Raw genomic sequence first — 16,607 nt, forward strand, 5'->3', positions numbered from 1 at the left:
TCTGGCATGGGAAGGAGCATCTTACATGAGCCAGGGTCTTCTCTTTTGCTGGGTGTGATAATCAGAACAGAAGTGCCCTTATTTCTCAGTTTGCTCCTGTCTGTTTTGCCAGGCTCAGCCTTACAGTGCCAGTGTGAGTTGATGGGAACCTGGTATTCCTACACTGGGCTGTGAGCCCCAGCTGTCAGGGACAGCCCAGCAAAACCGTCTGTGGCTCTAAGCATGAAAGTAGCCTGAGCGAAGTCATTAGTACTCTTCTTGTGCCTGAAGTGAAGCGCTTCACTGGCCCAGCATTCAGAGTCTTAAAAAGTGATAGGGTTTTGCTCACTCCCAATAGCATGGTGTTTGGTCCCATAAGGAAATGCATTTGATTTAACCCAATAGAAACCAAAAAGAAAGAATTACCTAGCCAGGTTGAGTGGTTGGGAATTTCAGATTAGCTGGGGAAGTTTCATGACCTAGATCCCAATCTAATCAGGCTCAGAAGTCACACAGTAGATGCTTTGGTAGAATTCTTAATTATGATACAACTTCATTACCACCTCTTGGGATTTTCCGTGTGGTTTTCTCCCCCCCATTCCCCAGAGAGAATGTAAGAAAACAGCCAGTGATAACCATCGTGGTGAAGCCATTCAGGGAGAATAGTCTCCTCCTAACCCCAGGCTGTTACGGTGTCCTCCACCCACCAAGCTGGAGCCAGCAGACAGACCCTACAGATGGTCAGTGCGTTCTGACTGCTGGGAGCAAAGAAACGATTGCATCTCTCCCTCCTGAAGCACAGCCTGCCAGCCAGGAGGTCCATGGCCTTTCCTGAAATCTTCTGGTCCATTCTGTCTGGGCAAAGCAAGCAGAGTAGGGCCACTCAATCCCACCAGGCATCATTAACGTTTGGGAGAGCTACCATCACATATGCCTAGGTCTGCTTCCCATCAAATGATGGCAAGGTAAAGTGGCTGGGAATGTGGTAGCTGCCCAATGCCAGGTGCAGCTGGACCTCCTGGTTTTGCCCCAGGCTCAAACTTGTCCTGAAAGCTGAACAAACATCTGACCGCCTGTCTGGAGGAACCCAAGGACTTCACAGCAGCTGCTGCAGCAATTGACTGACATTTATGGCTTCAGAAAATGAAGAAGTTAATTGAGAGGAAATTCACAGAATCATAGAATGGTTTGGGTTGGAAGGAACCATAAAGATCATCTAAATTGTCACTTAGCATTTTAAATTATTAGCAATGGACATCTGTAAGTTCTTGTCTAGAGATCTGAGAGTGCCTACCTCATCTTGTGTTTGCCATGTCCACAAAGTCTCCTGCCAACACTGTGTGTCCTTCTTGATTCATAATCCCTGAAAAATGAGCTCCCACCCAGGAGAGGAGCTTGGGTAACATCACTAGCAGGATGCATCCACACTGCCCTGACTTTGAGCCCCAGGGAAGCAGAAACCGTACAATGGAGTAGAGCCATAGCAGTGGGGAGTGTCCATCTGCCCTTGCATCCCCCCCATGGAGAGTGCTTGAGCTGCTTTAGTGAATGGAGTTGAAATGTTGGCTCTGGAAAGCTGCAGGCAGGACCGCAGATTGCATCATTTGTGCTGGCTGCACTGTTATCGGATCAGATCATTATTTATTATTATTGTAATCTCATGTTAGTGGAGGTCTCAGCAGCTCTACTCCATCACTCAGAAGCCCAGCCAGCCCTTAACAGCACACTTTCTCACAGACTCAACCAGCTACAGTCAACTTACGCTGGCCGTAAGTGGGTGGCATGCAGAAGGTGGCACCTAATGTGGCGGAGAGGGCCAAACTCCAGAAACATCAGCTGAAATGGCAGAGGCCAGGACTACCTTCAGTGTCTTTTCTGTAGGTCTCCCGGTGCAGCTACCCACACTGCCCAGCCGTGCTGGCCGGGCCCCTCGGCACATTTGCCTGAGGAGCGTGTTCAGCAGTGCGATGGCCACAGGCAGTCCCAAGGGCAGGAGTGGGGGGTCGTTCAACGTTTGCCTTGGTCCATGCTCTCCATCCTTTTAGATTTTTCATTTCAAAGTGTTGTTTTTTTTTTTTTTTAAGCACAACCACATTCTTGTCTTTTGCTTTGCCTCCCCACCCCGACCCTTTTGCCTCTCTGCAGTGCTCAGGTACTTCTGTTGGTACCAGAGCATGAAATGTCGCTCTTAAAACCCCTAATTCTACTCCTGTCTTTAGAGGGATCGCTCTACAGAGGTCTGTCATCAGGCCCAAAGCACACCAGGAACCACAGAGCACCACTGTTCAGGTGTTATTGGTAGGTACAGCCTTCCTGGCAGTTTGAGACCCCAAAGAATCGTTTCGGACACTCAGACCTCTGATAACAACCCTGTTCATTACACGGAGCTGGGCGAGGGGGCTCTCTGTGCATCTCTCCAAGTTGTTTCCCTCAGTCCCAGAAGTGCTCCCTCAACTCCTTCACAGGACCACATCCACGGTGCTTCTGGAGCTGCCTTTCCACTGCTTCCCCTCCTGCCAGTGTCTTGCAGCTACCCTTGGCCCCAGAACAAGAGATGGTGGCACACCTGGGGGCCGCCTCAGTCAGAAACTCCTGGATCACTGCTGTGGGTCTTGTAGTTGGTGGTGGCACCTGGCTGCACATCGATTTCTGAGGCCACCGTTACAGAAGGGAACTTAGTTTTTTTCTTACTGGTATCTGAAAGCACAGCTCATGGAGAACCCACCAGCAGCAGTGACATTTGACCAAAGAAAGGCATTATTGGTTATAATTACTAATTGCTGTTATCTCAGCTTCCTCCAATGAGATGAAATCTTGGCTTGAAAATCTAATGGAATGTGTCCTCTTAGAAAATAAAAACCATTTTTTTCTGATTTTCTGAGGACACAAAGCTTACACAACAGTATTATCTATCCATCTATCCACCTAACCCTCCCTCCCGAGAACACGCTACTCAGGTTGCCAAAGGGATAAATATATTTAAATATCTTTTTTCTATTTGAAAGATAAGCTAGGAAGAAGAGAGTCAAATTAATGCCTCCTCAGAGAGAAAACCTGCTGTTATTTGTTCTCTTTGATCTGGGGCACACATATTGGCAGCCAACACCCCAAAGCACGTGCTGCCCCTGGCAGGCAATAGTGAGGGGACAGGCAGAAGCCAGCAGTACTGAGGGGACTTTGTGGTGACAGACAAGGTAGCTTACTCCCCTGAAGTGTATCTGGAAATAACGACAAAAATCTGTAAAAATCTCTAGAAGCTATACAAATCCTGCTGCTCTCGAAGCAGCTTTTTTTCAGTCACCCAAGACCATTCACCTTGGAAGCACAGCCACTATTTGGAAATTTCCGTATCTCCTCATGCAAGATGTCTTCTGCTGCAGGTCCCACACATCAAGCCTACTCCTCACAGTCTGCATGGAGGTTCCAGGCCCACCCATGGAGTTTGGTTCTTGCACCCAAAGCCAGCTTGGTAAATGGTTTCCTCTTTCTTCTTTTATCCAAGCAAACGCTTTGCCAGAGGTCAGTCACTGCCTCTTTGCAGACGTCTGTAATTTTTTTTTTCTTGTACTAGCTCCTAGTATGAGGCAGAGTATCGCAGGCATACACGTGCCCATGTATGTGTAGATGCGTGCCTGTTTCCCTCGGTGGAGGAGCAGCGCTGGGATCCCCCAAGCGAGCGGTACAGTTCAGTGGAAGGAACCGCCTGCACCTCCCGCCTGAGGCAAAAGGATTTCTAAAAATTAATTCCCCAAAATGAGTGCCAAAAAGCTAATGAGCTTTGCTTCCCCACCCCCCTGCCAAGATATCTCCCCCTTCTTGTGGTGCTCACGTGGCAGCCGGGCTCACCGCAGCCCTGCTCCTCTGCACGTGGCCTTCCCTTGTGAGGTGCCATTTGCCAGAAAACTAGGTGCTAGGCAGGGAGAAAACGTGAGAAAGGCTCTTAGGATCACCAGAAGTTGTGCTGCCCTGGGCAGGAATGACACCTAGAGCTGCCTTTCTGCATTTCCCTGCTCCAGAAAAGCTCTGGGAGCCTGGGCAGAGCTGGCTTTGGGAGCTCTCTGAACAAGCCTTGGCAGGAGGCAGAGCCCAGGAGGTGCCAAGAGCAGCAATAAACCAAGGCATTTAAAGCAGGATGGGGAAATCCAAGGACAGCAATTGCTGGGCCTCTGCCAGGGTCTGTGGGAGACTGTTGGGTGGGACAGCAAGGAAGATACACGCTCCTCCGGCTGCTTCCTTCGCAAAACGGAGAGGCTGGCTGTAAGGACCTCGGCTGTCCCTTGGCCATCCCTTCCCTTCCCAGGCTCACTCACCTCTCCCGGGAACGACGCGGCCCCCGCCAGGAGCAGGGATCCTGCAGCACCATGGCCCAAGAGGTCAGAGCCCAACAGATGGACACGGGAGTCAGCTGAGCCTGGGGAAGGCACGCGGGTTGAAAGATAACAACTGATCCCCTGAGAAGGCTGGGCAGTCTGGCTGCCGCTGATCCCCAAAAGCCAAGATACGAATGGTCTCGATCAGGACAAGATCCAGCCTGCCGAGAGCTTCTTTTGAAACACTGCTTCTCTATTGAATCCCCACCACAGCTCCCAGGGGCAACGTCCAGCCCTGTTGCAGTTATCCTCAAGCCGTTTGGCTAAGGAAAACTGACGCCATCTCGCTCCTGCGGAAGCAGGACTTTCCCTCTGCCTCTGAGCCTTGCTGGGGTACAGACAGGGGAGCGTGCCTTGGTTTTCAATTAGAGAAACTATGCAGCTCTTCATCCTTCCCGACCGTCTGCCTGGAGGGCCCCAGCACTACCGAAAGCCCACAGCTAAGGCAGAAAGAGGAAATCCACAGAGAACAAGGGAAATACAACAAAGAGCACCTCCAGTGCTGAGTATTTTTCTGATTCCAAGCAAGCCAAATCTACTCTGGCATCTGGGTTTAGAGAGTTCTATCCCAGCCCTGGGTAAATGTCATTTTTGGGAGGATTAATCCAGACGGTAACAAATAAGCCTATTTCCTGGAACTCTCTCCTAGGTCTGTGCCTCCTGAGGCTCCCAGGAAAAAGTAGGAGATTTCTGGGGCACTGCCATCTATAAGCTAAACTGCAGAGAGGAGCACCCCTGAAAGGGGCAGTCTTGGGAGCCGCCAGGGCCAGGACTGTTGCACGTGGGGAAGGAGCCAGCTGGAGCTGTCCTCTGGTCGGATCCCTGCTCTCATCCTTGCTGCACCTGGATCTGCCTTCAGAAACCACCAGCCCTGCCCTGGGGGCACCAGGACACGCTGCTCTTACCTGGAGGGGAACCGCAGAGAAGCGGGGAGGTGACAATCCAGCTGGGAAGGGAGAGAGGTTATTGGGAATGGATGGGCCCCATCGTGTCCCCTCCCATCCTGGGGAGAAAGGGGTGAGGCTGGATGAGACACGGCACAGAGCTCCTCCTGAGCAGTGCCTGTGGCTTTCTGGGGAGCCCCAGGAGCTAACTGTCCTCAGGACCTCTGTCCAGAGCCACCCCACAGGCACCCAACAAAGTCTGTTCAGCACCTTCCTCCACCCCACACCAAACAGCTATCTGCTCCAGCCGGTGCTCCTACAGCCTTTCCCCCTGCACCTCCCTCCCACCAGTCACTCCTGCCCGGGGCTCTTTCACTATTTAGCACACCGCTTTCTGCCCAAAGCTTTTCTCCCTGAGCGTCCTACAGCGTTACCTCCTCCGTGCCCTCCACCCCAGACCTCCTGTCTGCTGCTCTCCTTGCACAGGACACAACATGGCTCTGTTCTTGGTTGCAACGGCTGCAGCAAAAACAATGAAGAGTGATGACAGCATTTGCATCACCTGCTGTCACTGCCCAGAAATGTTTCCCTATAGTGTGGGCAGACCAACTCAGTCACAGCATTACTTAGGCATCCCATCTGCAGCATGCATGCTTTGCAAGGCAAACTCCCTCTGCCAGGCTGCGGTGGGATGGCATTAAAGGTCTTTGGTAGGAAGCCTTCCTCCCACCACTTGGGGGTCTCTACCCCTGCTCCTCTCAATCCTGGATCCTTCCTGGCTGACCTGGGGCTCTCCCTCTTGCCTCAATGTCTGCTGAAGTTCCTCAGAGGATGTGAATACTGAAGTCACCACTCCCTTCCCTGCCTCTCCAACACACAAGTTTATTTTCTTCAATGAAGAAACACCAGTGGAGAGGGGTTTACAGCTGGAGGCTCAAACCTGCAAGAAAACGCTGTCGTTTTTCTCCTCATGCTTTGTCTGCCTTGCAATTTGACAGTTTTGGTCCCCATTGTACTGAGAAGCTACCCTCACTCTTGTCAGCATGGCCTCAATAATCTGTGGAGGGTAAAACTAATGCCTCTCTCACGTCGTACGTACTCAATAGATGCACCTTAAAAGTGCGCTGGTCTCCTCATTCCCTCTGCACTACAAGCTTGTCTTCAGGCCTGTATGAGTTGTCATGTTTGTATCCAGGCACACTGGGGAGATGCGTAACAAGTCTCCTCTCCTCAGGTCTCACTGGGAACAACCTTCTGGTCACTCTAGCAGTTTAAACAGCAGTGGCAGGGTGTCTCCACAGGACTCCCTTGTCTTTGCCACATCTCCAGTTTTGGTGTCATCAAGAATCCCAGACTAATCTGCATCATGATGGATTTAGAAAAATAAAGAAAACAGTTTTACTAATAAATGTTGTCACACTAACCTCTTCCCCAGGTGCAATCTTCACTACACAGCATCTTCTCCAGGGGGAATCTGCACAGACGCTTCTCATGGGCCAAGCTGCATGCGACTTGGTGAGTAGGGCTAAGGGCATTTTCCCGGGCAGGGTGCATGCTGGCAGGAAAAAGAACTGGCTGACCCAGTTGAACAGAGCAGCCTACACAGCAGAACAACCTCTAGATGAAGGTGATTACGAGACCTGATTACTGGAGGTTTCAAAACACAGGTTACCATAACACCTGAAACAACGTGTTAATGCAGAGCGCGTAGAGTCTTGGTGCTTGGGGGGAAAAAAAATAAAAAAACACACATGAAGTTCATCAGAGCCGTGCATCTGATGAAGAACTGCAGAATCTGTTAATACGCACATAGGCAATTTTCCACTCAGCAAGAAGAGCAATAGATGGTACTTAAAAATGGGAGAAAGCGAAAGCAATCCAATGCTTGAAGTCCTCCCTTTGCTTGCCTCCTTACAGCAGGGAAACCTGAAACCAAGATAAAAAGCCTTTGCGGGCTCTTTGAAAAATGCAAACACACACTGGATCAGGAGAGGGTTTAAAGTGCACACTTTTATTTTCTATTACAAAGGCTAAAAGAAGCAAGTTTGTTTTTTTTTTATTTAAGAACAGAAACAAAAATGTTGTTAAAACATCTACATTATTATCCTGATACTAGACCTTATGAAAGATACTAAGTTCTTTTTTAATAGTAAAGCGTGGTATTCTTAAATTATATTAATACAAAGACATATTAAAGGACTCGAAATCATTACTACCCAGCTCAGAACTGCAGCATCCCCTTGCTATCTTTTCCTTTCACTTGCTAAAACCCATCCGTTTTTGACATACAGTTTCATACAAGCTAAGTAGGGTATTTTTTGTTTTTTTACTTCCCCCTGTAAAGGTCAGGTTAACTCCAACACCAGCATCACTTAAATCTCTGCCCCTACCAAAGGATTTGGGAAAAGATTTCCACTAAGTCCTTCAGCATTTAACAAGCTGATCTAAATCAAAGTCTTGACTCTGTGTGAGTGTGTGTCTGTGGTTATTTTACAGGATACGAGATTTTCTTCTAATGTTATAAAATTAAAACATCACTTCTGTTGTTAATAACCCTTGGATTTGGTTCTGTGCTGCAAAATTTTCTTTTCCCTCATGTGAATGAAGAAAAGAGAGAGTTATCACAGGGTCTTGTGAACGCACCACTAAAGCAGCCCTAGAACTTGTGGTTTATCTATTGTAGAGCCTCGAGTGCTGAGCAGTTCTGCTGAGAGTATGTAACTTGCCGAAGAAAACCCTCTTTGGCTTGATAAAGCGAGCCTGGGAAGTCAAGTGTGAAGCTTCCTGCCTTTCACAATATCCCTTTAAATAATATAAGCAAAGCCTTATCATTAAAACTTTACTCGCTAGTTAGCAGTATAATACTCTTTCACTGAGATGGGACTGCGAGGGCATCCTAGGGGGTTTCAAAAGTGTGAACAGGGAAACCTGTCCCATCTCAAAATTTATACCTACCTATATAAAACCCTCCCCTCTTTGCTATTGCCCTTTCCCTAACCCAAATAAAGTCTTCATATTTAAACTGGAGATGCTGCGTTTCCTGGCCCGAGTCCTTTTCCTTTACCCTCATTGAAAAGATTCCTTCGATACCACACACATATAATATTATATAGAGTGATATATTTAATACCTGTGTATATATGCTTCATGGGAGGGGTCACATATATACACACTAAAACAAGTCTGGTGACAAAGTACTGCAACACCACAGACCAGGTTATCATATCAGGGAAAACAAAAAGAGATACTTGACGCAACCCCCGTGACCGTGGGCCTCCCTCACCTCACGCACGCTCGCCCTCTCCCCACCTCGGCCCCAGTCTGAACCTCTGAAGCCCTGCTGAGCAGCTCAGCTCTCATCACAGAGATGGAGAGAGGGGACAGCGACCCACTCCGTAACCTAAACAAGTTATCGTATGAGAAATAACGGCGCAGCGAATGCTAGAGTCACACGAGAGATGCAGGTTTGTTTTAAACAGAAAAAACACATTCCAATGTTCCCCGATCCAGAGTTGCTTCCTTGGCGACTGCCCAAGAAGAGCAGAACAAGATAACCCAGGAGCTGAAGCCTACCTCCTCTCCCGCCTCTCTGTTTATAAAGTTGACCAGTTGAGCACAAGGAGCGCCAGGAGAAGGTACAATCTGGACAGCTACAGCAAAGGGCAGAGGAGAAAATACAGCACCTGACCACTCAAAAACTGCCATGTCTGATATTGCATTGGTCACTCTCTTTCCCCATAGCACTACGGATCCTTCCCCATCTTGTCCTTCTCCCCTCACGTGGGCAGAGATAGAAATAACCACTGCCACCTTCTCCCAATAAGCCACCCGTGTATCATCAGATGTCAGGGTCCTGGCCCCTTCCAGGCCAGATCTCAAGGTGCTGTACAGCTAGGAAGGGAAGCTCATACCAAACCAGTGATCGCCATCCACATTTTAAAGGAGAGCAAAGAAGTTCAGAGGCACGTCTAGCTTACTTAGAGCACATAGTATCTCTGGAAAGACCCAAGACCAGCATGCAGCACATGCAGCTCCTGGGCCTTAACTACCCCAGTGGAGCTGATGCACCTCCCTGGAGGCTGGTTTACAAAGGTGCCAGTTGCCCCCTCAGCATCTCCTGCATTTCCACATCTCTTGTACTTCCACATCCCATCTTTCTTGAAGCTGGGAACCCCAAGGATATGGGAGCAGGGAGGGAAAAGGGGGACCCAGCAATGCCAAAGCACCAAGCAGTTTGCGGCCAGATCATATTTACCAAGGATACAGCCCTGTCAGCCCCAAGGGCTCTGAGCTTGCTGTCCTGGGAGACTCTGTATGAAAAAGACATCCCCTACGAAGGCTGGGAGGGAGATGTATTTGCGTTGGAGTGGATGGTGCCATCCATGCATGCAAAACTGCAGAGCGCAGCTGGACTGCAGAAGAGAGAAAGAGAGGGAAGCTCAGGACAGGACACACGTTTACTGCTTACAGGATGAGACCGCCAGAAAGGACAAGGCTGGCATACAGAGCAATACTGCCTCTCACTGATACCACTACAAAAGCCAAAACTCCTGGCCCAGAGCTCAGCATCACTGGTTCCCCCATCATGGTGCCCATCAGGTGGGACAGGAGCAGGCGCATGGCTGCGTCCCACTGTGCTGCTCACCCTCCACCGCGGTCCCTGCTCTGGGTCGCATCCTGGCTGCACTGCGTGTCCACAAGCTCCCTGCCCCAGCTCCGAGGAGGCGGGGGCTGGACCTCCGGTGCTGGTAAATACTCTTACAGCTGAATTCCCATCAGCAAAACATTGCCCGTGCTGCTCCATGGTGTCCTTTTAAATGGGTCCCCACCCAGTTCTGGCAGTACAGGGAAAAATGCAGGGAAAAATATACTGTAAATAATCAGTAACACAGGCCATTTAAAGAGCAAGAAAGGAACCCCAATACCTCCCTCCCTCTCTTCAGGACACAAGGCAACACAGAAACACAGGCTCCTTTTGGTTACAGCCTTCCTCCTGACTGATACTGCTGCGTGGACTACAGTGATGCAGGGTGTGTCACAGTCTCCACTACACTTTCTAGATGGCTTCAGTCTTACTTGCACCATTCACACCAGCCAAAAAACCAAACCAAAGCTACCCACCCTGAATACCTGTCGCACACCGGGAAAGGCATCTAATGAGGAGTCACCAGTTTGCTTTCTGGGTACAGTCAGCTGAAACAGTCTGAAGTCACCTACAATCCAGTTCCTGCTGCTGCAAGCAGTTTTATTACTTTGCTGCTTTTAGCTATGCTCTTTATACCAGATGGCTGTTACCCTCCTCAGCACCAGTTGATGCCTCAGGGCAATATAGACAGCAGGAGCTTAAGCCTATATGTTTTAAGCTAGATCTAGTGGTTTTCCTTCTTTTGCACCTCAATCCCTAATTCTTCTGGTACTGAACTCCCAGGAGAGCAGGCCGGCTGCAGCAGCGTAAGTGGGGCTTGCTCTGCAGCACTGAGAAAAGGAGCACATGAACGTCACGGTCACCTTTTCACCAGATGTCTGGCCCTTTCTCTCAGCTTTGTCCTCTGGACCTCTGCAGCCACACTCCGAACTGAAAGGCTGGAGAATGGCACAAGGAGGAATTCTCCAATTTGCAGCCCAGTACAGATTGGATTCATTCCTCTGAATGAAGGACAGCGAAAACAAAAAGATGGAGAGGAAGGAGAATTTGGGGGAAAGAAGAGTGAGAAGATGGATCACAAACTCAGTGAGCATGGTGTTTGCTGGCCAAGAAGAATCAAATTCACTATTTCATTCACCACTAATAAATCATTGTCTCATAATCTTAAAACAAAAGAAAAGAAAAAGTTCTCTTTGCGAGACACAGATCTCGCTCTCCCTGCTACTGCCACTCTCGGAAAACCCACCCCACGTTTCTCCAGCCGACAGGCTCCCACCCACCCCTTACTATACGTCATCGCGCAATAGGAAGTTGTATTTCCCAAAGTCGTCATCCCTGGGGCAGAGCAGCATGTCCTTGCGGGCTTTGGCCAGTTTCTGTTTCAGCACCTCCCTCCGGTCTAGCCACTCCGTCAGCTCGTCCTGGCCATGGGCGTAGCGACACTCCTCTCCTTCGGGGCAGGCCTTGCTCTTCTGGAACCTGCCGGCACAAGGAGCACGATCAGGAAGGCACCCCCAGGACAGAGTTTCGAGCTCCCCATCTGGGATACTTGGTTGGGGCCCACCGACACATGCTGCGAACTCTCCTTTCTAAGGGTGAAGTGATTCTCCTACAAACCCACATGCAGCCGGGGAAGGCAACGTGGAGGCTGGGCGCAGAAACAGAGCCGTGGACAGAGCGATGTCTATGAGGGGATTTAGTGAACAGAACAAAACAACGTGAACTGGAACGGGACCAGCAGGGATGAAGAGAAACCACCACACAAGAGAGGAAATCTCAGGTAACAGCCGCGAGAGACAGACCCTTCTCTCTAACCAAAATGGCATTTCTAACCATCACAAGCCTCCTGAAGACACCTCAAGGTGCTGATTCAGAGGGTGTGAGACATTCAAACCATTTAATAAAGCACGTGGGATTCCCCCAAGCATCAGGACAAGCAGACTGTTCAGCAGCCTGAGAGCTGAGAGCATCCTGGCCATGGATAGCACAGGTGCAGACATGAAGCTCACTCTCCTTTTCTAAAGATACGTGCTCGGGAATGTATTTTTACCACTCAGTAGTGTGGCTGAGCACCTCTGGGATCCAACAGCAGCCTCACCATTACCCAAACCTGTCAGCTTGTCCCACTCCTGCAACCAGAAGTCCCTGGGGACTCTGTGAGAGGAGGAGGACATGGTGAAGGAGGAGGAGGAGGAGGGATGATAGAGGCCCTGGGCCTGCTGCCCTGTCCCTGCAGCAGCAGCACAGGAGGGAGACAAGGCAACGGTACCTTTCGCAGAGCCGGAATTCGCCCATGGGGAAGCGGTAGCTCCAGCAGCTGGAGTCACTGTCCGAGGTGAAGACCTTCTCTTTGTGCTTCTCCGACTGGATGTGCTGCTGCCATTGCTTCTTGCTGTTGCTGTTCTTCCCGCAGAGCCAGCAGTGGTAACCCATCTAACCGGTGCAGACAGGGCAAAGGGCCAGTCAGTGCATTAACAGTCACCCCCATCAGCCTTCCCTGTGCTGACACTGCCTCTCCCCCTCTCTTTCCAGAGCATCCTGGAAGCTCCACTCAGTCTACGACCTCCTGCACTTCCCTGCCACGTCATCTTTAGGGCATCGTGCTGCCACTAAGGGGGAGCAGAGGAGATGCTCTGTTGAGGTTTACCTATAACTCAAATGGGCTCAGAGAACAGGACAGCTCAGTTCACTGACGTGGTCCCCCTGCCCCTGCTCACGGCCCAGGTGGGGTCTGATTGCAAGGCCCCCAGGTGCACAGGCGAGGCAGGACTCTGCAGGAGAAGAAACTCTTAGACCAGCCACCACCCCTGGGCTAAGGGGACACATCTGCCTCTAGTGTTCCCAGGCCTCTGTGCTCCAGACCCAGCTCTTCTCCAACCTTCTCCCTCTTTTCTGACAGGCCATCAATGGCTTTGCCAGCTTTCCCAGGAGCAGGCAGGAAGCAGGGGAGAGGCTGAGCCCACGCAAAAGGGAACCTAAGGTAGACTCTTACTGACTCGAGGATTAACAGAAAAGCCACTGCAGAGCCTTGCTGACCCCGGGTCAATCCCTTCCCGCCTCATCTGTGCTGCCCTGGTTGTGCTGCTCCAAACTGTCCATCTAACCTACATTAGCACGGGCTCTTTCCCACAGGAGCAGGCAGTCCCTGCTAGCTCACACCTGGAGCACGGGAGAGAGGTGGGCTGTCAGCACCAAGGAGGAGGAGGAGGCATAAAGGACAAGAGAGCAGCTGATTACCATGATGTCAGCATAGTCGGTGGGCATCTGGATCTGTTTCTCCCCTTCTCGCGAGGTGAGCGGCGTCCCCTCTCCAGGCTTCCCAGGATTGTGTTTCTTTAGCCACATGTCATAGGTCTGCTGCATATCTAGTACTGCACAAAGGCGACCCGTGAAGTCACTCAGACAACCTCCCGCACTGTGCGCTAACTACGAGAAAAGGACGAACGCTGGGGCAGCCCTTCCCTCCCCTCTCCAGTGCAGCAGCAGCTGCCATCAGACTGCAGACCTGTGCTCGGGAGGCCCAATGTCGCTTGCCCAGATGAGAGCCCCGGGGAGAGGAACCAAATTCACACCACACCTCCTGGCATGGGGGGTCTCTTCTATGACTCAAGGGGCAACTGCGACGGCAGCTACACCAAGTATTCAGGAAGAAGGGAAAGTGCCCCAAGATCTCCGTGGACTTCACCCCACAAGGTAATTCTCCATCGGGCCTCATTCTGCTTGACCTCAGCAGATATCTCACTCCAGCCAGGGAGCTAAGGCAGGGGCTGGATTCAGATCCGTCCCCTCCCTCCAAGCCTCAGCTTCATCCTCAGCACTCGAGAGGGAGGAGAGCCCTTAAGCAAGCTGGCCACAGGAAGCACTGGGGAGGGGAGGAAGACCTAATGATAGCCTGCTCCAAGTTCAAAACCTGTCCAGAGGAGCGCAGTCGATGTCTCTTGGTGCTTGTGGTTTAAAACCAACTCAGCATACTAGTGGGAAGGGAAATTTTGGGCAGAAGCTTTGACTGCACATCTGTCTTTCCAAGATCAGCTCCTGAGAGCAGCAATGGAAACATAAATGTTTGCAGACACTGATGTGATGCTGTAAGTGCGATGTGTTAGTGATTTACTCCTCACTAAATGGGTAATGGAGGAACTCAAGGCAGTTGGGGATAATGAATGCAAATTCCCCCAAACTGAAACAACGCTGTCATTTGAAGATTCACCTTCGTGTTTGAGCAAACACACCCAGACTGGTCTGATGTGCTTTAAACGCCTCAGCAACAAAATGAGTTGAACTGTAACAACTAACAGCGTTCGGCCCAGCAGAGAGAAAGACCCTCCATCCAAGCACAAAGACCGAACAAATTCAGGCCAGGCCTGAAACCCTTCAGGCTTTCCAGCATCTCCCAACACAACTAGCTGAGCACCTGGACAACTGGGCCTTGCAAAGAGCTTGCTGTTGGCCTGAAAAAACAAGGATTGCTGCCAGAGAGCTGGCAGTCCAAGTCATGGGCAACCACCCAGCTTTCCCCCAAAAGGTAAGCTGGGAGCCTGCATAATTAATTCCAGATAAGCTCCTCCACACAAGTACCACCCAACAATATTCTCATTCAGGATCTCAAATTCACCCCTTTCAATACAATGCCATGAGCAGGGAGTGCCACAGCCCAGGAGCAGGGGATATGAGCAGAAATGGGCAAGAAAGCCAAGGCAGATAAAAGACAGACAAGAAAGATACAGGAGCAGCTACAGGTCAGGACTGGTTCTTGGGCAGAGCTCCACACGGAGCCAGGCCTGGGACAGTACGGCAACTGGACGGACAGCACAGGGTGGACTCAAAGAGCTGCAGAAAGGGAGGGCAGCAATAGAGCAGTGCAAGACACGGGACCAACGTGCACTAGCCCCAGAGTGAGGGACTCAAGATATACGTGCATGTTTAACAAAATAGCAGCTCTAAATTACTGTAGACAGACCTGCCCCATAATCCAGTCTAAGCTCATGGTACCAGATCCGCACAGCTCCATCTCTGTTGTCAAGAGTAGGTCTTAAGAGAACCTGCATCCACTGCCCAAATGTCCTCTTCCCTCTCCCCAACCTCTCTGGCCCATGTTTCCCCCACTCACTTTTATTTTCCTTCATGAAGGTCCACATGTCTCTCTCCTCAGGACTGTGGGCGAAGGAGCAGTTGCCCACATACTGGCATTTCCTGCCATTTTGTGCATGGATACACAACTGTTAAAAGACAGAGCAAAATTTAGTATCTGCGCAAACACTCCTTGCTAGACCGCAAAGTGGGTTTTCAGCTGGGACATTATATTGCACACAGGAGAGGTCGCAAACAGGACACTTCACACGTCATTAACTCATGCTTCTTTTCCTCAAGCTCCTGATGACACAAAGGGTACGTTTTCCCTATAAACATGCAGGCAGCTCCATTCAGCACCTGGCCTCTCTCTCGTTGACATTTCCATAGGCAACTGGGTGCAGCTTTGCTTAGCACTGGCCCTGGGGGAGAGCACAGGGAGCAACCTGGATCGACCCAACAGTGTCTCCTGCTGGTCACGTTGCTGGTCCCCAAAGGTGACTCATTCTCCAGCCATCTCCAAGCAGGTGAAGAGTGGCCTTACCGGTTGCTTAGACCACCACACTCGCGCGTACACAACTTGACCTCCCAGCTACCAAGTCCTGCCAGCAGAAGAGGACAGCAGTGTGGAGACCAGCTGGCCCACACAAACTGGGGAGAAGAGATGACGCTGTTCCTCTCTGGCTGGGGTTGGGTGGAGCTCAGGAACGCACATGCTCGTATGGCAACCTGCTTTGCTGCACAATCTGCGACTCACCTGCTGGCCTCGTCTCCTACTGCAGCAGCTGTAAATAACTCTTGCTCCCCTCCCCAGCTTCTAGCAACTGGCCTGCAACTGGAGAGCACTCAAGGCCTCACACGTGGCCTTGTGCTTGCCCATGGAGTAAAGGGCAGCAGATCCCATAGGGTAGGGGGAGAGGAGCTTCCTCCTTTCAGGGAGAAAGGAAAGGAGAGAGAGAGAGAAACTATCAGTCGCCATATTCAAGGCTGGGGTTGGAGGTTGGATAGCTGCAGTTTTCCCCTCACAGCACGTGGCTTTTTAGCTGAATTCTTAGTTTTGCTTTCAAAACACATCGTGAGCACATTTCACAATCTACAGCAGCACAGCCACAGCAAAGGCAGGGACAGGCTTCTCCCAAGCGCTCCATCTCACCTCTCACCCACATTGAGAAACGCTGACCTAAGGGGAGACTTAAATCTCATTCCCAAACCCTGTGCCAGCCCCTTCTTGAGAGAGTGACTGCATTAACAGCAACGTCAGAAACTCGCATACATGTGTAGAGTGGTTTAAAGGGGTGCTGCTCCTTTTCCTGCTCCACTCTTTTGCTGGATGTGTTTCAGATCTTGCTGCCATCAGTCTGTCCTTGCCTCCCACCTCAGCCAACACGTGCCTGCCTCCCTGCCAGGTCTACAAGGGACCAGCCCTCAAAACACTGCACCACGGTGGGAGGGAAGGGGAATGGGCACCTGGCTGTGCCAGGCATAGGGCTTACATCATATTGTTGCGGGAAGTTGCGGATGGAAGGCAGTGGTCGGACAGACACCCACTTCTTCTTTGCTTTGGACATCACCAGCAGGACGCGACGTTCCTTCGTCCAACTAAAGAAGAGAGAATAAATCAAGAGAGGCAAAAGGAAGAGCAGAACAAGGTTTTGTTTTCCT

The 16,607-nt window shown here is 50.7% G+C and overlaps 1 protein-coding gene across 7 annotated transcripts in view; it reads right to left on the bottom strand.

Annotated features, from left to right (window-relative positions):
- Nucleotides 1-7,217: 7,217 nt before the first annotated feature.
- ZC3H7B (zinc finger CCCH-type containing 7B) overlaps nt 7,218-16,607 on the bottom strand; it is a 51,755-nt gene continuing 42,365 nt past the window's right edge. For all 7 annotated transcript variants that reach the window (XM_069807123.1, XM_069807129.1, XM_069807125.1 and 4 more), the window contains exons 19-23: nt 16,439-16,544; nt 14,986-15,094; nt 13,116-13,249; nt 12,148-12,311; nt 7,218-11,357 (exon numbers count right to left, since the gene is read on the bottom strand). In XM_069807123.1, coding sequence (XP_069663224.1) covers nt 11,165-11,357; nt 12,148-12,311; nt 13,116-13,249; nt 14,986-15,094; nt 16,439-16,544 — 706 coding nt within the window. In that variant the 3' untranslated portion in view covers nt 7,218-11,164. The remainder of the gene's footprint in view (nt 11,358-12,147; nt 12,312-13,115; nt 13,250-14,985; nt 15,095-16,438; nt 16,545-16,607) is intronic.

This window comes from Haliaeetus albicilla, chromosome 19 (assembly GCF_947461875.1).
Source record: "Haliaeetus albicilla chromosome 19, bHalAlb1.1, whole genome shotgun sequence".
Lineage (NCBI taxonomy): Eukaryota > Metazoa > Chordata > Aves > Accipitriformes > Accipitridae > Haliaeetus > Haliaeetus albicilla.